This window comes from Crocuta crocuta, unplaced genomic scaffold (assembly GCF_008692635.1).
Source record: "Crocuta crocuta isolate KB4526 unplaced genomic scaffold, BGI_CrCroc_1.0 scaffold141, whole genome shotgun sequence".
Classification (NCBI taxonomy): domain Eukaryota; kingdom Metazoa; phylum Chordata; class Mammalia; order Carnivora; family Hyaenidae; genus Crocuta; species Crocuta crocuta.
Window position 1 is genome coordinate 2,194,546 of NW_027527951.1, and position 22,205 is coordinate 2,216,750.

Consider the following 22,205-nt stretch of genomic DNA (forward strand, 5'->3'; position numbering starts at 1 on the left):
CACAATATCAATAGTGACAAGACTGAAAAACTTTCTTCTAACCTACTTGAGGGCATACTTCTTACTTCTGCCTGGAGGATTAACAATGTATTAACAAGGACCTCTAGTGACTTTCATCACTGCTTGATGTCTAATATCTCTGGTTAACTTTCTTTCCTGTGAGCCTAATATAGTCATGCTATGAGGATGGTATTTCTGACAAGATGATTTGTAACATCACATTGCAAAGAAATGAGCAGAATCTGTGGCCACTTTTTTTTTTTTTTTTTTTTTTTTACACAGCCATCTTTGCTTTTAATGCTAATCGTTCTTAGGTCATATCAATTTTTCGATGAAAATCTTTACTTTTTTTGTTCACTCACCTTAATAAATGGAATCACTAAAAGTATATCATCATTATGTTTATTATGATGTATATTTGACACTTGTAAGTGACTTTGTTGACAGATTCTTAAATTCAAAGGATAGCTTAATCTGATGATACAAAAAGGTATATATACTAGCCACATGCCTGCAAAAATTACCTATCTGATTAGGAATTAACTTATATACACAGATGTGAATATTTCTGTTAGCATGGAAACCTGACCCTTTGCATTACATTTCATTAACATCTTTATATTTTCATCCATACTATTGGTTTCTCTTAATAAGGGAATTTAAAGACCGCACCTTGTAATCAAGGAGCCAATGTATAAATAATGAATATAATGAAATGCTGAAGAAAAAAATTCTAACCTTCTCAAAGGAGCTTTATGATGAGGTTCTCTGGATGAGATTCACCACCTACTGGAATCAGAGTAGATCAGGGCCCATCAAAAGTATGTTTTGTCTCAAGCTCCACATGCATGGCCTTGTCATCATATACCTCAGAGCCTGCTCTACCCTGCTGCTTTGTGACCCATAGGTCAGTCCTTCCTCTCTCCTAAAACAAAATCCAGGGCTCAACTCAAATGCAAGTAATCTAAGATATTGCTTTCATCAATGCACTGCCCTTCTAATCCATGAAGTGAGTTCTTTCTCCTCTCTCCATCTTCACAATGTCATACACAATTTATCATAGAAATTATACTTCCTTACTTGGTTTGGAACACTACCTAGTAAAACACAAGTGTGGGAAATTAGAAAATCAAAACATTCTGATATGAATACATAGAGAATAACAATTTAAATGAGCCAAATATGTGGCATAAACAATATGAAGGTTATGACTAAACACTAATTCGTTCGTTGCATTAATTTGACTTTTGTGTCCATACCATGGTGATTTTTCCTTTTCTGAGCATACAACATCACTTGCCTTTCCATGGGTATTCAGTATTGTTCCTTTTTGATTTACAAGCAAACTCAGGGGAAACAAAGCCAATTAGGTTCTCATTTGCTTTGTTCATTGTAAAACAAAAGTAGTATTCAGTTTCTTTTGATGATTAGAATAATGGGTAAGCTTCACAAGGCTAGAAATATGGATGGTAACTTGGATATCCATAATCCGTAACTCAGTAAAAGAGCTCTATAAAAGTATACGTAAATATCATAAAAGCAATCTTTGAAATCCAGTAAAAATGTAACAAAACTATTTTGAAAAAACAATATTCTCTTGGTGTTTGTCATTTTCATGCCTATCCCATTAAGTAGCTGCAAAATAACCTCTTTAATGATCAACAGCAATGTTATTCTTTAAGCTGACATTCATTTTAATAATAGTGTGTGTTTTTAAATAAATCATGAGTCAGTAATTGTTATAAGGAAATTATGCCATCTTGTAGCTAAATATATTGAAACCTAATTTCTGCTTATTTTACTCCTTCCAATTACCACAGTATACTTTGATTTTAAAATGAAAATAAATTGGGGGAGGGAAGCTTGTTGTTTGAGAGAGTGAGCAAGTGTGAGAGGGGGAGGTGCAGACAGAGAGTGGGACAGAGGATCCAAAGTGGGCTCCACACTGACAGCAGAGAGCCCAATGCAGGGCTCAAAACCACAAACCCTGAGATCATGACCTGAGCCAAAGGTGGATATTCAACCAACTGAGCCACCCAGGTGCCCCCAAGAAACCTGTTTTCTTAAAAAAGATTACAAAATCGGTACTTTTATAGTTCATGTTGATTATCCAATTACTTTTATTGATCTTACAAGTAGAATAGCCATCTTGATCTACTACATTAAACAACACCAAATATCTACAACTCTGGTGTCAATATCAATAATGACCAAAAATCAAGCAAGCATTTACAACTCTCTGCAATTAAGGAAAACAGATTCAAAAGGCATAGAATTACAATAACAATAAAATAGTATTTATGTATTAAGACATACACAGCCAGCCTAAATTTAGTACCTCAGACATTTTTATAATTATGATATTTATACAAACTTTGGAAACTGAGGAACACACTGGCCAGTCACCAATGATCTTGAAATAGATAAAAGTGCTTATTTTGCTAGTAGTATATGTTTAGCTCTTTAGTTTGACATTGTGTGGTACTGTTATCCCTTCTAAAGCATTAGAAATCAATACTACATGTGCCTCAAGCTTTTGTACAGATGGATGATCTGATGAAGATGCCCTCATTTCAGAAATTAAGGTCATTAATGTTTATCTTCACTTGAGCCATTTTATAGGGCTTGCCGAACCTAGAGAATGCCCAATCTCAGACTACTGTGTGAACAGCGACATCTAGTGGTCATTATGTCCCCAAACATTTTATGAGTCTAAACTCAAGAGTATGGATGAAACAAGTGAAATCACCACGATGCATCATCTTTAATATTGACAGCATATTTCCAATGAAACTATCAGAAAATTACACTTCCCAGTAGACTTTCTCTGATTCAGTAGATTTAAGGAAAAGCCAGCACTGGGCTCCTAATCTTTATTTTTAATCAACAACTTTTACATAGATAAATACCCTTTTGTAGATTTTTATAAAAATCCAGTTTTCTTCATGTCTGAATTCTTGCTTCTTGCAGGGTGATACAAAGATCTCTGAAACACTACAAACTACTGAATAATCAGTTTTGTGGCTCTTTTATGAACATAGGGATTGGAATGTCCCAGCAACAAACAAATCCAACTACTGTATATGACAGTGCACGGGAGGGATAATATTAAGACATTATAAAAGCTGCCAGTCTGCACTGAGATGTTATTAATTTTTGTAAACAAGGAATGTCCATTTCATCAAGATTTTCTAAAAACAACTGATTCATGAAATGGAATTACAGACTCATTTTACCATCAAAAGTCATTGTTTCCTAAGTTTGACTGTTCCCTATTAATAAAAAAGTCAGTACATTCTTTGACTATTTTGCATAGCCAGACTGAGGCAATCCAAGCAAGCTTTTGTTATTTGCTGGAACCTTAACTCATCATTCCTTATACATACTTCCTGCCAGAGACCTAAAACTGTCCCCCCAACTCCTTTCAGGCCAATGGCAGGGAAACTATATCTTCCTGTCACCATGAGAAGTTTTATCTGAGTGCAAACTGTATTAATGCAGTTCCATAGTCATTCACGGAACACACTGGGATTATCCCTTCCAGACGGACTGAGGGACCCCCTGAAATGCCTAGACACACATGAAGAATACAAGTGGACCTCACTATTGACTTATTTCATTTCCCCTAAATTAATTTGCATGGGCTAAGACTAGACTTTTCTCTTTCTCTTTAACCTTTTAGGGCTCTGTTAATAACAATCAACAGATGCAAGGCCTAGACAACGGTTTAACACACCAGCCTCTTCAAAATCAGAATGAGCATACTGAGTACTTCCAGATCATTCAAACACCTACGACCTAGCCACGTGCCATGTTAGGGATTGGCTGAGACCTGCACCTGACTCCCACCTGTGTGCTAAAAGGGGCTGTAGAAGGCAAGACACCCAGTGACCAGAGACAACAGTCCATAGGAATGATATTTCTCAGGCAGCATCCAATTGGGGGAACCATGAGGAAAAGAAAGGAACCATCTTATATCACTCAAGATGTTCATGTCAGTGCTAAGCAGAAATGTTTCAGTGGGCATTTCACCAAAGTGTATTAGCAGTTAATCTTATTAAAACAATGAGTGTGATTCATATATTTAAAATTAGTACTAAGGTCAGATGAGGAGCTCTGAGTGTAAAGCCCAGGGTTTTCTCCAGTCTATTCCCCCAGTAACTCACTAGTCCTCTTCCCCAGTTTCTCAACTACAGGAGGATATGTGGGCAATGGCCACAAGTAGCCAAATGTAATGTTTACTGAGGGGACAGGCGGCCATGAGTGGTGTCGGAGACACCTGGAAGTCACCTTCACTCTTCACTATATGGACTCCATTTTCCCTGTTTTCCCTCTCCCTGTTCGCTTTGTGTCTCTCATTTCTGCCCGAAGCTAACAGTGATCATATGAAATGCTGCTGCACCCTGCTGCTGGCTGGACTGGCTGTGAAACAAAGGGGATCTCTGAATTCCAGTGGAAAATGATGCTAACTACTCAACACTCAGCACATCCAGATAGTCTCAGATGAACACCTATGGGCAATCACAGGCTATTACTGTCTGCTTACAGTAAGAACCTTCTCCCCCCAAATAATTCAGAACTTGAACTGATGTTTTGAGCTAAAGGTCTGATTCTCTGTCAGCATTTACATTATCTTGACCTTGCACATTTTAGGGATGGATTTGTTCCGGTTTGCAAAGAAATGATCTCAAAGTGACCGGCCCACAAAAACATTTTCATTATCTCCTCTCCCCACATAAACTATTCAAAGAGTAAAGTAAATAAACTTTTTACTAGTTGCCCAGGGTCATTCTCCACTGGGCCTGGAGGAGTGGACAAGGGTCTAGTTGAATAGTTGGATGAGTCGTCACCATGAGATCCCTACAAGCCTAGAAATAATTTGGTCTGGGTCTCAGTGCTAAGATCATGCTGCCAAGTCTCTTTCTGAAAAGCATAAAAGCAAAATATCCCATTCCTGCAAGCAAACCAACCACAAGGGTGGTGCCAAGAACTTTTGGGGCCCTTTTCTTGGCCACCCGGAACGCTGTTGGCAGCACTGCAGAGATTAATATATTGTTGACATGTCCTAAAACCTTGTTAAATGTTTTTCTCTTCAAGACACGTTCGTAATAGGTTTCCAAGTTTGGTCGCTTTCCATTTCCCCAGTTTCTCCTCGCAAACCCCAGGAACTTCAGCCGATGCAATGTGACAGCGAGCGAAACGTCTGCCAGGGTGAAGGATTCTCCGCAGAGCCAAGGCTGGCGGCCCTCTTCTAATCAGAGAAAGGGACACGGAGAGTTAGGGGCATGCGCCGTACAGAGAGACTCTGGTTGGCATCTTTGGTCTCAGTCTTGAGGGCGAGTGTGAGCACAGCAAAAGATGAAGGCCATGGTACATTTTCTTGACAATCAAACTCAGCAAGTAATTACATCCTAAAACAAAGTCCACGCCAATGTATCCCAAGCTAAGGGAGATTCACCTGATATCTGTCAGCCACCTACAACCCTGGGTCAAACTGGAGCCACTTGAGCTCAACACCTTTCATTTTGAAAAGGATTCTGAGGAGTTGAGAGCCTCCAACCCAGAGGAGTCAACAGAACTTTCCTCCCGGTTTAGGAAAACAGCAAGTAAGCTTTAGAAAAACCCTTAAAATTGGGCCTGAAATGTGACTCAGGTGATCGCTGCTCCTAGTTAGTTATATAAAGCACAAGTTCCTATTGTGAAGCAAGTTTCACATAACACGTCTTGAACTTGTTGCCAATTAGAATGGCACAAATGTGCATGCACCTGGGCGATGGATAGGTGGTGCAGTTAGGCTCACAGGTGCAACACCCGGATGCTCAGCAGCCAGGCTGCAGACACACACAGACTGGAAGTACTCTTCCTGCCTAGAGAGAAAACTGGAGGGACCATTCAAGCAATCACACAGGTTATTCAACCAAAGGAACTACTGTTATTACGAATGTGTGAAATGGGCTAAGTAGGAATCTCTCAACCATAACTTTAAATTGTGCAGAAAAATCCTCCACCAGTCACATTCACACAGACAGACTGGGATACTGTCAGACGCCTGGGTTTTGCTGAGTTCAGTAGTATGGTTGCCATGATAATTTAAACTGCCCATGAATAAAAATAATAAAAAACAGATTACAGGATGTTTTTGGTAAAATCTAAGAATATTCCCATAAATAGCCTGGCATCCGGCAAAAGAAAGAAAAACAAAACCCTAAACACAAATGAGAACCTACCTGGGGTTTCTTCATTTCTTCTTTGCAACTCAGTTTCAACCTGGTCCAAGACTTTCTCCAATTCATCAAGAATTTTCTTCAAATATTTGACATTGTCATGGTCAAGAAGCTTTGACTAATTAGCAAAAATAACAAAAGAGGTTATTTATGCCTGCAAAAAACAATCAATATAGAGGAAAGCAGATATGAACTCTTCCAGAGCTGGAGCCTATTTATTCGAGACAATAAGAAGATACAGAATAATGTTAAAGCAAAGGCAAACTTGAGGGAAAATACTCTGGCTGGGTGAATACTCCCCGGGCCAGACCCAATGCTCACTGGCAAGTCCTGTGGGACTAGTGGACCAGAAATAGCAAAGTATATGAGGGGCACAAAGGGACTCCTCTCAACCCCAACTAATGAATGGAACTTCAGCAGCTTTCGAGGAATGAAGGACCGAAGGGTCAGGCATGAGGAAGAAATCTGAATGCAGAGAGTTAAAAAAGAGTGGAAAGTAAGGGGTGCTTTGTGTGAAGGCATTTCTTTTGAGAAGCTCACTTAGCTAAGATAAGATGATGATGGAAGGCGGGAAGTTGAGGAGGGTGGAGAGTGCTGATGTTTCCTACATTTTTAACGTGGGAGAAGTGTGCGTGAGTTCTTGGGCCATGAGGAAAGAATCACCAGAGAGGGAAAGGCTGACTATAACTGATGAAGCGAAGCCCAGGGCCTCCTTAGGAGGCAGACAAGTCAAAATGGATTAACTCAAAATGGATTAAAGACTTGAGCATAAGACCTAAAACTAGAAAGCTCCTAGAAGGAAACATAGGTGGTAAGCTCCTTGACATAGGCCTTAGCAATAATTTTATGAATCTGACACACAAAACCAAAAGTAAACAGGTGGGACAACATTAACTAAAAAGCTTCTGCACAACATAGGAAACCATCAATAAAACGAAAAGGCAGCCAATTAAGCAGGAGAAAACACTTGCAAATTATATACATGATAAGGGCTAACATCCAAAATATATAAAGAACTCCTATAACACAATAACAACAAAACTCTGATTTTAAAATGTGCAAAATATCTGAACCGGTATTTTTCCAAAGACATACAGATGGCCAAAGGCTATATGAAAAGATGCTCAACATCACTAATCATCAGGGAAATGCGAATCAAAACCATGAGATATCACCTCACACCCATAAGAATGGCTATTATCAAAAAGGGAAGTAATAAGTGGTGGGAATGTAAACTGGCACAGTCATTATGGAAAACAATACAGAGGTTCCTCAAAAAATTAAAAACAGAACCACCATGTGATCCAGCAATTCTACTTCTGGGTATTTATCCAAAGAAAATGAAAATACTGACTTGAAAAGATATATGCACCCCCATGTTCACTGCAGCTTCATTTATAATATCCAAGATACGGAAGCAACCTAAGTGTCCATCCATGGATGAATGAATAGATGTGGCATATATACACAATGGAATATTATTCAAGCATTAAAAAAATGAAATTTTGCCATTTTCAACAACATAAATGGACCTCAAGGGCACTAAGCTAAGTAAAATAGGTCAGACAGAGAAAGACAAGTACTTTAGGATCTCTCTTATATGTGGTATCTAAAAACAACAACAAAACAAAACACCAAGCCCACAGATACAGAGAACAGATTGATGGTTGCCAGAGGCGAGGGTTAGAGGAGGAAGAAACGGGTGAAAGATAAAAAGAAAAAAAAAATGAACGGAGGGAGGGGAGTATATTTAGAATAAACTTGCCAATTTCCTTATTGATATTTAAAAAAAAAAAGAGGTCTAGCTAGGCGGAATACCTGAAATGACAGATTCCAAGTATATATTATGAATTTGCTTTTACATTTTGTAACTTTCCTTGGCAACGAGCATGAGCAATACCTGCCTTTTTAGGCACCTGTCATTCGGTTTGAATATCAAATCTAAAAAAGAAAAATTCTTTCTAAAAGCAGAGCATAAGTCAAAGGTAAGATGCACTGGTGACTTGCAATATTTAAGTGAAGATGTTCTAGAAATAATGATACTTTACAAAAAGTAGAACATTTAATACAAACAGTGGATGTCAGTTGAGGACAGCCAGGTTTACCTACTTTAAGTCGCTTCTGTTTTGCGATGTATGCCTCTTGTAAATCTGGGTTTTCTTCTGCAAGTTTTTTCAGTTCAGATTCTGTGTTACCAATCTGGCCTGAGAATAAAATCATTTTTGAAACAGGAAGTTATTTCCTCCCTTCTATACAAGAAACAAAGAGAAACTGGGAAGTTCCATGGTAAGAACATGAGCTCTGAGATTCACCCCCTTCCTCCACCATGGACGTACCCTCTCTGTGCCTTGGTTTCCTCAAATGCAAGATGGAACCATCAGAGTATCTGCTGCATAGGCTAAGGATTAAATGTGAGATACCCAGGAAAGCTCGCTGAGCAAGGCCAGTACACCAGAAGTGCTCAGTGCACAGTAGTTGTTCTATCTTTCAATACCTTTCAGGTTTTCTATAATGGACTTCTATATGAAGGGAAGGCAAAAGCCTTATTTTGAAAAAACAGTAACTCTAGGTGATAGGATTATAGTCAGAACACTTGCTTCAAATCATATAATGAGTACTTATGAAGAGGAGGAAGAGGAACAAGACGGTAAAGTGGGAAGAGAACAAAGGAGGGGAAGGAAGAGGAGGAAGGTGGAAAAGTACAAAAGGAAAGAAAAGTAACATTAAGTAAGAGAATTATAAAGGTGAGATATGATGTAGTGGAAAGAACATAGTTTCTGGAATTAGAAGATCTGCATTTGAGTGTTTCTACAAACATCCCCAGAGCCTGACCACAGCCACCTTCCCTTACTTTCCTATCCCGGTCACATGTGCCACAGAGCACATCTCCTTCTCCACATCCCATGCACTAACCGTACTCTGGCCTCAGACAAGGAGAGAGCTGGATATCACAACTCAATAAATCCCGAATCGCTGAATTTAGAGGTAGAGCGATAGTTACACAGCCTGTAGTCCAGCTCCCTCACATAATGAAACAAGAATGAAGGACAAGAAATGTGAACTCAGCTCCGCTTAATCCCCAGCAGTTTCCAGATTTCATGATTCTTAGTCCATATGCCTGTGAGAACATGTTATGTTATGTTCTTTTCCACAGGCCTCTTTTCTGAGTTTTATCCAAGCTTGGCCCTCAAGGCCAAGAGCTGGAAAATCAGTTCCTATAGACAATAAATGTCCAGCTAAGCACCCGAAGCACATATTAATCTAATGCATGGATCAATCTGTAATATGAACATCCTTGCAGCAAACTCAACAACCCTGTACCCAGGTCTTCATGAGATGTGCCAGGTCCCAAAAATGAATTAAAACAAACTTGAGATAGAATTCCAAGTCTTTAAGATTGTTACATACTGCGAATCCTTGTGGTTGCATAAGCTGGGATCATGGAGTCCACAGTTAGTTCAGGATGTAAAATGCAGCCATGTGTATATGCATCCATTGGCAATGAATCAAGCAGTTCTCGATAATGTTGTACTCGTGGGTAATACATGCTTCCTTTATCAGGCATTAACCTGGGTGTTTTTTCTAAAAATGTATATACAAACATTGAAGAAAAAGTTACAAATGAGATGTTACAACCAAAAGCAAAATAAAAAACCCAACCCCCCTCATCAATGTTTTCAATCTTATATCAAGGCATTTAAAAGATAGTATCTCCCCTGCCCAGATATTCAAAATTTGAAATGTACAGAGGTACCAGGCTAGGCCCCAAACCATGCTCACACTGAAATTCTCTCACTTCTCTACTTTACAAATTGCTACTCAAATCTCAAGGTCCAGTTATTTATGCCAACTCCTCTGTGGAACACTCCTTAACCTCCTACAACTACCAATATCTGACTGGGTCAAATGTACATGCAAAATACCTTGTACATATACTATCATAGCCTTATCACCTTAATTAGTAGTTTCTATCTTTTTGCCCCATAACATTCTTCAGGGCAGGGAGCCTATGACCCAGGGTCTACCATAGTATCCATTACACTTTAGGCCACTGATAGAGGTTGGTTAGATGAATGAAAGGTCATTATGGAAAGATAATCAGGGACCACTCTTTCCTAGTTTCCAGTTAATACTGAGTGACCCCACTGATGCTACATGAATGTGAATTGGCAACCTGCGCAGAATTCACCGTCAATTTCTAGTATTTTATCTCTAGAAAGTGGTTTCTACATGAAGCCTCATTTGCTGGTTAAACTCTACACTCTAGACTACTTGAGGGCAGGGACCGTGTACTGTTCTCTATTGAGTTCCCAGTGCCTGACATAACGTTTGGCTCATAGTAGGTGTTCAGTAAATTTCAACTAATGAACATATTCCCAAATTTCTAGTTGTTATAAAATGTTTGATCTGGAGAAGCTCTGCAGCAGTTAACAAAGACACTGAGAGCTAGAGGCTGAGGCATTCTCTTCAAGATCCCACAGCTAATTAAAGGCAGAACAAAAACTAAAGCCATTGACTCCGACTATAGTGCTCTGTCTTAAAACATCATTGTAACATCTTCAAAGGGTTTACAGTTCAGAGATTATCCAAGAATAAAGATGAACCACATGATCCAAAGGTCATGGCTATGTCCCTTCAGAATCACTTCCTACTTCTGACCCTCATACAGCCCCTGAAAAATACCAATGAGCTTATTCCAACAAGAGAAAAGAACAACCTCAATTTTATTCATTTACTTCTTAGTTTGGGTTATTTAACTTAGAATCCTTTTGAGCACTGCACACTCATTCATACGTGTTGACAATTCAGAGTTGGCTGCAGAGCATTTCAGACAAGATCTCATAATGCCATAATCCAAGTGGAACAAGCTTTTTAAGCCAACAGACTATTTCTGACTCTCTAAGAAAAAATAAGATGGATTACTCCTCAGACCAGTAGACAAATATCTAATTCCCTGCTGGGAAGTCCAACTCTGAAGTCTACACTGGAATAACCGAGAATGAAGTGTAAGCCACATACTAGCTTGTCAACAGTGAATTTACCCAACTAGAGCACACTTCCGTGCTGACCTTTGAGGATCTCAGCTTATCACTAGGATCCCAACCAATGCATGGTAGAAATCTCCATGAGGACAACAGATTGGAGTCCTTCTCAGGCCCTTGAAATACTAAAGAGCTCTTCACCTGATGTCCTTAAGTGCATACAAGACAAAGGCTTGAAAAGAAATTGATTATATTAAAATATATTTATTATCTTTAAATTATAAAATATTAACCTGGGTGCCTTTTCTTAACACATTAACAAGATCTAGAAGCAGGTCTAATAACTACCATAATTTCAAAGTAATTATGACCATAAATTACTTTTAAGATATTTACAATAACTTGACAAGTCACTTTTAAGATATCTACAATAATCTATGAACATATGTGTGATTTCTATTGGTAACAAAGTCACAGGCACTCCCGATATTGCTGTGGTTTATCCCTACATTAGAAATGAAAGGAAATAATGTTTCTGTTGGAAATTAGTGAAAATAAAGATGTAATAATTTTTCTCCTCCAGGATCTCAAATCTCCTGAATTCTATTCATAGACCACAAGGGCAACAGTTCTCAAAGTGTGGTTTAAGAATCCCTGGGCTTCCCCAAGACATTGTCGGGAGGGATCCACAAAGTCAAAGCTACTTTCACAGTAATACTACAGTGTTAATTGCTTTTTCACTCTTATTCTCTCCCAAGGATACAGCAGTTTTCCAGGACATGTGGTGGCTCCATCACTCAGTTAATGAGATGGGGGCTTGTGTATTTGCGTGTTTTAAATTTTTCTCGGTTTTAATTTCTAATTTGGTAAATATCGGTAGATACAGCCCACAGAAACCAAAGCTCTCTGGTGTTCTCAATAACTTTTATGATAAAGGGGCCTGGAAACCAAAAAGTTTAAGAACCACTGCTCTGGGGGTCCAAAAACCTCAAGTTAATAATCAAAACTGATACAGCACTTAAACATGCTTACAAGTGGTTAAATTTATGGCCCCTGGCTCAGGCTACTTTCTGGTGCCAGGCCTGGGGCTTATCTTCAGAAGAGCGTACCACTTCCTTCTGGGAAAGTGAATGAAAGCAGGAAAAACACTGTCTAGTAATTGCTTTCTGGGGAAGTTCCATCGGGCTAAGCCTGAGTTCTCTAAAAGACGACAAATGTTTAAATCCATGAAAATAATTTTCTTCTACTCAGGGCACCGCTACAGTATAACTATCTCCTATAACACTTTGTCAGACAGACCATAAGATATCCGCTGAACCAAAGTTCTCATCCAGCCTCACTGCCTGTCTCCCAGGACCTCCCTAGCAACCCCCGCCATGTGCGGTCACTGTCCTCCTCGACACCATAGCACAGTAGTGCCACTGCCTCTGGAAACAAAAGCAATTGGGAATTTCCTCTGAATTATACAGATCTTCCCTCTCTCATTCTATTTTATTTTCCAATCCTTCCATAAAGCATTTTTGTTATAACACTAAAAAAAAAGAAGAAGAAGAAAAGGGGGCACCTGGCTGGCTGAGAGCTATGCAACTCTTGATCTCGGGGTCATGAGTTGGAGCCCCATGTTGGGTGTAGAGATTACAAAACACACAAACACACACACACACACAAAGCTGTCAGGAGTGAAAAAGCAATAGAAGGCCTAAAGGGGCAGGGCCGGGAATCAGGGGACTTTTAAGAAGCAGGCATTGAAAAGAGTTTCCAGCATTAGGGAATAGGTTTGTCGTACTGGAAACCAAGATTGGTGACTAACCTGAAAGAATAAATAAGAATAAATGAATAAATTGGCATAAGACCTGACTTCCTAGAAGAACTGAGAAGGGGACAAGGCAGGTCTTGTATTGCACCTAAATTTTGGCAGCAGATTAGAAACATGCTAGTAGACACAAAGCAGAAAGATGAGATAATGAGAAAAAAACATAGTTTTTTAAAACTAGTAAGAAAAGACACAATAAATGCATTCTGCAGCTATTTAACAGGGACAAACAGCTCCCCACATTCTCAAGTCCCTAGGCCTTGTAGACTAACCATGGGCCTTGAGCCATTAAAAAAAAATTACATTGTTTACATTACATTACATTGTTTACCAAGCAAAAAATTAAAAGATTTTAGGGCCTTCAGGCTAAGCTTTCATTATTTGACTACACTGACTGCAAAGAAGGCATAATTATGTCTTGTTTTCAAGAAAGACTTCCCTCTAGGTCTATTTGAATAACTTTCAGTTCTTCCTTACTATTATTAATTCAATGAAAACAGACCTCATTTCTATCTTTATCCCTTTGCTGATTTTTTTATTTTACTTATTAGATCACTTGGTGATGCCATCAGTATATAAGATAGTATGCATCATGTAGTTGAATAAAATTATACCCTTCAACCAGTCAAACATATAAAAAATTATAAAAAACTATAGTAATAATGGTAAATAAGTTATAACCTGAGGCAAAAGTTATGGTTACAAACTGACTACAATTCAAAGCTGTCATGACTTTGGAATGAGAACAATCAAATCTGAACACAGACTAGGAAAAAAACACATAATGTCAAACACTAGAGGTTCATTATATGCAGTCATGATTTGCTCAGACACAGACAAATGTATACATCATTTTCAATAGGTTTTATACCTTAAATGTTTAACTACTCTTTATTGGTATTATATTTAAGGCTTTTAACAGAAAGCCTTTGTAATTGGGGGCAAAGTTCCTTTATCAGACAGTTTATTCCAATTCTTGTTTACACATAACATAGATCTACAGCCTCTGCATTTGACACCCCTACCTGTCCACTGAAGTTGGACAAAGAGTGAAAAAAAAGTTACTCTCTAAAGCCACTTTCATTGGCACAATCATGAGTTTTAAAAGGTTCATTTTCTTTTCCTTACCACATATCATATTTTCCATACTTGGTTAGAACTTTTGTGCTAATCTACAATTTCAGTAGATGTGCTAAAAGATATATAAAGTAATTCAACTATATATGAGAGGGTTTTATTAATATAAAAAATTGGAAAAATTGGAAATCTTACATAAATAACTATTTTTAAGGTAACAGTGACTTCAGAATTAATGTTCTTTTTAAAAATCTGAGTTGATATTCAAGAGATATTGACAAAAATCTTCCCAAATATATTTCCTAATGAGACTTGTATAGAATATTTTCATATCATACCAGAATACTTTATTTCCAAACCAAATTTCATTTCCTAAGAATAAATGATGTATATATAGACCTAAGGCATTGGATATGAGCTTCAGAGAACTGTTATATATTAAATCACCAAAATTCAATATCACCATATGAGATCCTTGATTCTAAGTTACCACTGAGTCATTTGGCAATAATAAATAGTAATGTTCTAGTATTTTGTAGTTACTTCAAACCCATTTTTTCAAATTATCTTAGGCCAAATTAAGGTTATGAGGTTATGAACAGTATTAAGGAATATCTAGATTTTAAAATATTAGTGCATATATTCAATAGTTATATTCAATGTTCTTGAGTTTCCCTAGTTTGCTTAGTATCACGCCTTACCTAGTTTAATCAATTTCATGCTTTAATATATCTACTCTTTACACGCACCAAGAGAAAAATGTGTCATGTACATAAAAAAATATAGCCTGTAAAACTGAGTAGTAATAACAGCACATGCATGTAGTAAAGACAGGTTTGGTATTATTTTCAAGTTTACAGAATGAAACTATCTTTGGGGCACCTGGGTGGCTCAGTCGGTTAAGCACCGACTTCAGCTCAGGTCATGATCTCACAGCTCGTGTATTTGAGCCTTACATCAGGCTCTGTGCTGACAGCTCAGAGCCTGAAGTCTGCTCTGGATTCTGTGTCTCCCTCTCTCTCTGCCCCTCCCCTGCTCATGCTCTGTCTGTCTCTCAAAATAAATGACCATTAAAATTTTTTTTAAAAATGAAACTATCTTTATCTTTGAAGATTAGTAAGATTTTAATGATTAGGGATCTTTGAAATATTCCAGGTCCTTGCACCAATTAACACCCAAAAATATAGCTACTAAAAGAATAAAGAGATTGTTCTTCACCAGCCCTTGGTTGACCAGCCATAACTGAATACTTCTAAATTCTTCCTTTGACGCAAGTTCTGACCTCAAGAATATCACTGATATCTACATCTATAGCTTCTTTCAAAAAAAAAAAAATAGCCATCATCCAATTTAGATATTAACTATTCTTAGGCTAAGACTTGAAAAGGATTACCCTGGCTACCAAATTTCTTCCCTAATACTGCGAGCTATCTAATGGACTTATCCCAAAAGCATGAGGATGCAAATACTGATTATATACAAATGTTGAGAAATGTCAGCAAGCTATCATTTTTAGGACAAGTTTTAGCTGGTAAGCAATTAAGGGATGACAAATAACAGCAAAGGAAATACCAGTTGACTATACTCTATTCTTTAGGTGAATACATACACTTAAAGTCTCCTCTTATAACCACGGGCAACTATACATCTAATGAAAACAATTTACTCATTATTTTAAGTGTAAATGTTCCTTTAAGTTCCACTCATAATTAAACAAAATGTTGCATATTCTGATCAGTTCACAATTTGCCATGTTCTAGACAGAACCTACACTTTTAAAATAACTTCAGACCATACCAGCCTTTTTTTTATTACTAGCTTTAATTATTGATAAGCTAGATCATCCATCCTTCACTAATGCAGCCAATTTTTAAAAATAAAATTTACATACTACTTGTTACATACTACTACTTGTTTACATACTACATGTTAAACTTTATCTTAGTTATTATTCCATATTGTTCCATGACAAACATTTCACAAGCTAGTCATTAACTATCTCAGCTTTTGTCATCCCTTATTTCTACAATGTCTTATTCAAGTCATTTGTAGAATTGTTAGGCTCAAGTCAGAGAACAGAAACCTATAAGGACACCAGTAGGCATCCGTGTCCAGGCTAACGTCTATTTTGAAAAGTTCATTCATTTTAATCATTCAAAAGTACTCATTAAGCTCTTATTAAAGAGCTTATATGAAGGGGTGCCTGGGTGGCTTAGTCGGTTAAGCGTCCAACTTCAGCTCAGGTCATGATCTCACGGTTTGTGGGTTCAAACCCAGCATCAGGCTCTGTGCTGACAGCCAGCTCAGCGCGTGGAGCTTATCTTCAGATTCTGTATCTCCCTCTCTCTCTCTGACCCTCCCCTGTTCATTCTCTCTCTCTCTCAAAAATAAATAAAAGACATTAAAAAAATTTTTTAAAAGAGAGAGCTTATATGAAGCACTATATGAAGAACTGGGATACAGCTGTTAGACACTGCCTCTGACCTTATGGTGTTTACAGTGGTCCACAAATAATTGAAATAAATGTAATAAAATTATATAGAATAAATCTTTGGCTAAATGGGTAACCATGTGTAAGACATTTATAAATATTCTTCCGTATGGTGGGTGGAAATGTGCATCACTTTTATCCAGCCATATTTGGCCCTTCGTTCCACAATGGTATCTTATGAAGTAACCTCAAATGCTCTACTTAAATCAAGATACATTATATCTAGAACCATGCCCAGTACACAACAGATTCATATGCTTTTTGGGTGTTAAAGCATTCCTCAGTAATGTAAAACTTGAGCTGGTTCCTTTTAACTAAGACACTCAAAAGTTACATATGTGTATAGATATATTTATAAAATTATGTGGGTGTGTATATAAGTAATTTATAGTGCTGCATAAAGCTTAAGCAATTACTTAACACACAGTAATTTGCATTAGTGCTTCTCAAACTCTAGTGTAAATATGAATCACTTGAGGGTCTTGTTGAAATGCAAATTCTGATTCAAGAGATCTGCAGTAGAGTCTAGGATTCTGAATTTCTAACAAGTTCCCAGGTGACATCAATGCCGCTGGTCAGCGGAACATACTTTTAAGTAGCAAGGATTCCTAGAATTCACTCTACCCCATCCTTGACAACTAGGATAGTAACATCTGTCTTGTCTGGTTCTTTTCCTAATCTCCATAAGTTCTTAATGACAAATATAAATTATCTTAATGATAATTGTGATAACACACATTTATTTTTTTTATTTTAATACTTTGGGATAAACTTCATCTGTAGACTAGCTTTTTCATTCGGGGGCATCTGGGTAAATCAGTTAGTTGGGCATCTGACTCCTGGTTTTGGCTCAGGTCATGATCTTAGGATTCATGAGATCAAGCTCCATGCTCAGCACAGAGCCTGCTTAGGACTCTCTCTCTTCCCTTCTCTCTGCCCCTCCGCCATTCTCTCACACTCTCTCTCTCCGTCTCTCAATAAATAAATAAACATTTAAAAAAAGAAATAAATAGACTAGACTTCATTTATATAACTGTTTTCTTGCTGTCTTCTTATCTACCATGGGTTTTGGGTCCCTTAATCTTCTTTTAACCCTTCCCAAAGGAGTGACTACTCTCCTGGGAAAGAGCAAAGAGTGAAATAAGAATTTATTGGACTTGCTTTATCTCTGCAGTTGATAAAATCATATCACCTAATCCAAGAGGACAGAGAAGTCAAGTCACCAAGGATATGCAAACAGTTAGCAACAACTTCAGACTAAGACCTAGGATTCTTGATTATTTATTCTGTAAGTATAGCCAGAGTTAAAGTCCTTAGTTTCCATATTTTCATCTTAACATTTAGCCCACAGCACCTTCTCCTCTGGTTCCATAAGTAGTAAAAGAATAATTTAATATTTCCGTTCTTTGAGTAGGGCTCAGAATGTATTTCAGTTTTGTTTTTATATAATCAAAGTAAAAGAAAAAGCCTAAGGAACACTTTAAGAAAGCCTAATAATCATCATTACCATTGTTGTAAAGTAACATATTTTATATTACTGAATATCTTAGAGGAGAAAGAATGTAAGAAGAGGAGGAAGAAGTGGAGAATGGTAGTAGTAGTAGTAGAAGTAGTAGTAGTTCAAAGGAAGCCAACAAAATATTTAAGTATGATTTTCCATTTATGTATCTTTTTAAGATTTTTTATTATTTAGAACAATTATTATACAATGATTTTGCTTTATTCACATTATAATCACTTCTCCCAAGAAATACCAATTACTTAACAGACCTGTCCATTTCCAAAAAGCTCAAGGTTGAGAAAAATTGTCTTAAATCAATTCGCCACCATTTCCAGTACAGTCACCAGCATATGGACTTAAAGAATAGGAAGTAATTGTAAAGGAGAAACAGTTCATTAAACCCTTTGGTTTAGGGGTGCCTGGGTGGCTCAGTCAGCTAAGTGTCTGACTCTTGGTTTCAGCTCAGGTCATGATTTCACAGTTCAAGAGTTTGGGCCTGCGTTGGGCTCTGGGCTGACAGCATGGAGCCTGCTTCGGATTCCATCTCCCTCTCTCGCTGCCCCTCCGCTGCTCACTATCTCTCTCTTTATTTAAAAAATAAACATTTTTTTTAAATCTTAAAAGAAAACAAACAACTCTTTTGTTTACACCAATGGCCACCTCTAATTAAAACCTCTGATCAGGGGCACCTGGGTGGCTCAGTTGGTTAAGCATCTGACTTCAACTCAGGTCATGATCTCATGGTTCATGGGTTCGAGCCCTGCATCAGGCTCTGTGCTGACAGCTAGCTCAGAGCCTGGAGCCTGTTTCAGATTCTGTATCTCTCTCTCTGACCCTCCCCTGTTCATGCTGTCTCTCTCTCCCTCTCTCTCAGAAATAAATAAAATGTAAAGAAAAAAAAATTTTTTTAATAAAACAAACAAACAAAAAAACCCCTCTAATCAGAAGTCTAGGAAACCAAATACTTGGAATAAGAATGCGGGCAGCCCATTGTCAATCTAATTCCCTGGAGTTCTCTCTACACACTTTTGGGTCCCATACCTATTTTCCCTCTAGTACCTCAGACATTTTTTTTAGCCTAGTAATTTCCTTTCTCAACTTCCAGTAATATGGGGTTATATTTTGGTTTTACCCTGCCCTGTTAACATCAGCGTAACTAGTGGCAGATGAAAAGTAACTGGATCTCATGTAGTTTCTTTTACAGAAGAGTACTCAGCAGAAAGCTAGGAACCTTCTGTTCTCTCAGTTATGCCAGCTATACGATCTTTGGCAAATACTGAAGATATAGTTCATCTCAAAGCATTGTCATTAGGAGCAAGCAAGATGATATGCAAGTGGCAATGACTATGGGAGACAGCTAGTATAATATGAAGGTATGGATAGGCAAGTCTTGCATCCCAGCCCCACTCTGCCATAAAATAGCTGTATTACCATAGGCAACCCCTCTGTTTCTCTTTCCTCATGTACAGTGGGAATAACTAGTCCATCATGCCCGTCTCAGCTGGGTTCTTTTGAAGACTAAATACAACAGAAATTATAAAATGCCCGACATAAGACAGGTCATCAATAAATGATTATTATAAAGCACTATACAAAGTTAAGTCTTAAAATTCCTCACAAAAGATATAAAACTGAAACTACAGAGAAGTCACAGGGGCAAAGATCTCCACATATACCAACATTCTATTCTCCGCTTCCTAAGTTTGATTCCTCTTTTTTCCCTCCTATTGTTTTTAAGGTGGAACTATTTAGTAGACTATATAAAGCTGATTTTCATAGTGTACATTTCAAATCATTATGAACTTTGAGGCTAAAACTTCATCACTACAAACCACACACCTACAGAGGTTTTTGCCAGTGAATTTAAAAGGAAAGTTCCAATATTAAAATGTGTAGTTTACATAAAATCTTTTAAATGGAGTTACACTGGCTTACATAAAATTTATGGTATTGACCTATTTTATATTTGTGTGCTTATGGAAATGGAAAAGGTTTTTAGCATGAAACCATCATCATAAAACCAAAAAAGAAGGAAAGAAGGGAAAAAGGAAGGGAGGGAGGGAGGAAGGGAGGGAGAAGGGGGGAACATATATACTTGTGTTGAAAGTAAATCCAAGAAATCACAAATAGCCTTAACATTACCATCCAGGAAAGTCTGTTCAAGATAATCAATGATCTGAGTGGCCTCACAAATAATGTTTTCCCCGTGGATAAGGACAGGCACTTCTCCAGTTGAGTTCAAACGCATAAACCAAGGCTCATTGTGCTCACTCAGGGGCAGACTTACATCATGTTCCTCGCACTTCAATGCCTTTTCAGCAATTACCAAGCGCACCTGAAAGAGTTCACACTGTTTACTACAACACATGTAGGCTTTCAATTAAATAACATTCCTGGATACCATTAAGCAGACTTTCTGTGCTTCCCTAAGTTAATATTCTCAGCATTCTTTTTAACTATTTGTAATCTAGGAATTAACTGAGATATATTCTAGCATCTTACATAAATTAGAAAGGATAATAAAATAAAGAATGAAAATAATTCTAGCTATATTATTTATTTATTTACTTATTTATTTCTTTATTCTGGTGATGACTTGATGACTCTCCATCACTACTTTCTTTGCGTCCGAAACCTAATTATGTGTCCTCCCCAGACAAGAATCTGGTATATAGATTTGCTAAGCCTTGTTGACGAGAGCAAATGCGTGTAAGAAAGAGTAAAAGGAGGAACTGTAAATTATGCGGTTGCATCAAGGAGCTTCTCTCTGCCTCACTCCCCTAAGTCCAGTGGGCGAGGCCTCCTGCCCAAATACCTAAAGTGATGGTTTTTTTTTTTTTTTTGGTCGCATTTCACGAGTGGCAAAGCCTGAGTCATACCCTTTCCATCCCAGACTGATCCTCCGTGCTTCCTCGCAAGGCGCATCCCTGCCCTCAGGGAGGGCCCGCCGGGGTTAGGGCTTGGGAGGCCTACTTGCAGATGCGCCTGAGTACCAGGAAGAGCCATGAATGAGGGAGCTGTCCCGGTGCTGAAACCCGATCCGCGCCCCCGCGCCAGCAGAGGCCTGTAGTTACCTTTTGAGAGCTGAAAGAATGTGTCCAGTGGTACAGAATGAGCCTAACCTCCGCGTCCGACTTGCCTTCCGCCATCAAGGGCGCGCCCCCTCTCTGCTCGTCCTGCTTCCGAGCCATTTTTGGGTGCGCGAGTACAGCAGGGCCTCGCCGGTCAGCCTTTCTTTCTCCCACCCACACTGCCCCGCAAAGCGTCGTTAGTTTTTCCGAGTTGCCGCCCGGATCCGGGAAAGACGAGTTCGCGCGGACGAACAGACCACTGGGAAGTGTAGTTTCACCGGCAAGAGAGCTGCAGCACCGCCTCTGCAGTGATGCGGGCGTGTCTACGCGCCAGAAAGTCTCTGGCGAGTGGAAGTCACGTGGGAGACGCAAGTGGATGTGTTTAGAGGAAAGATTCTAAAATAAGAGTCCCTGAATACTAAAGGTAGTAATGAATAATGTTGACTGCAAATTACTCATTGGTTTGGTGGGGTGGAGTAGAGGTTGCTCACGTATAAAAGCAGCAACTTTCCAGGACATTTACTTAAATTTCCTCTTGGAGGGTTTGTGCCCTAAGCGGAAAGAAGTTCTGGTTAACAAAACAGGACGACGATCTGTGAGTTTTCATTAGAAGATGCTCTATGGAGTCACGCAAAATAATAATAAACGATAATCTCATAACCAATGGCGAATTAAAACATTCTAGTTGTTAAACAGAATTTTTAGGGCAGAACTACCTGGGTTCACGTCCTGGTTTTTAAAGTGGAGGTAATAATTCTATTTCCCCCATAAAGTTTTCCTCACAATTAAGTAAATACAATGTTAAACACTCAAAATAGCCTGACATGATGTAGACACTCAATATTACTCACAAGTTTGGTTGCTTTATATGAATATCCTTTTCATAGCCATAGTCGAAATCATAATTTTATACCAGTCATTATTTATACCTCTTAAAATTTGCATAATATTAAATTAATAAAAATTCTCCATTAGCAACTATGTATTAATATGACCATAAAATGAATGCTCGTATAGCTCATTCACTAAATACTTACTGAACACTT

General features: G+C 38.1%; 1 protein-coding gene across 2 annotated transcripts; it reads right to left on the reverse strand.

Annotated features, from left to right (window-relative positions):
- Positions 1–2,102: 2,102 nt before the first annotated feature.
- On the reverse strand, positions 2,103–21,318 carry GDAP1 (ganglioside induced differentiation associated protein 1). 2 transcript variants are annotated; one of them, XM_077752428.1, is made up of 6 exons: positions 21,163–21,318; positions 20,231–20,423; positions 9,633–9,806; positions 8,334–8,428; positions 6,228–6,342; positions 2,103–5,251 (listed from the first exon to the last, which is right to left on the reverse strand). In XM_077752428.1, the coding sequence occupies exons 1-6, from the start codon at positions 21,277–21,279 to the stop codon at positions 4,869–4,871; spliced, it is 1,077 nt and encodes a 358-aa protein (XP_077608554.1). In that variant the 5' UTR covers positions 21,280–21,318; the 3' UTR covers positions 2,103–4,868. The 2 variants fall into 2 exon arrangements, with proteins under 2 accessions (XP_077608554.1, XP_077608555.1); XM_077752429.1 differs by lacking the exon at positions 21,163–21,318 and having other exon boundaries at positions 20,376–20,389.
- Between the last annotated feature and the right edge of the window lie 887 nt (positions 21,319–22,205).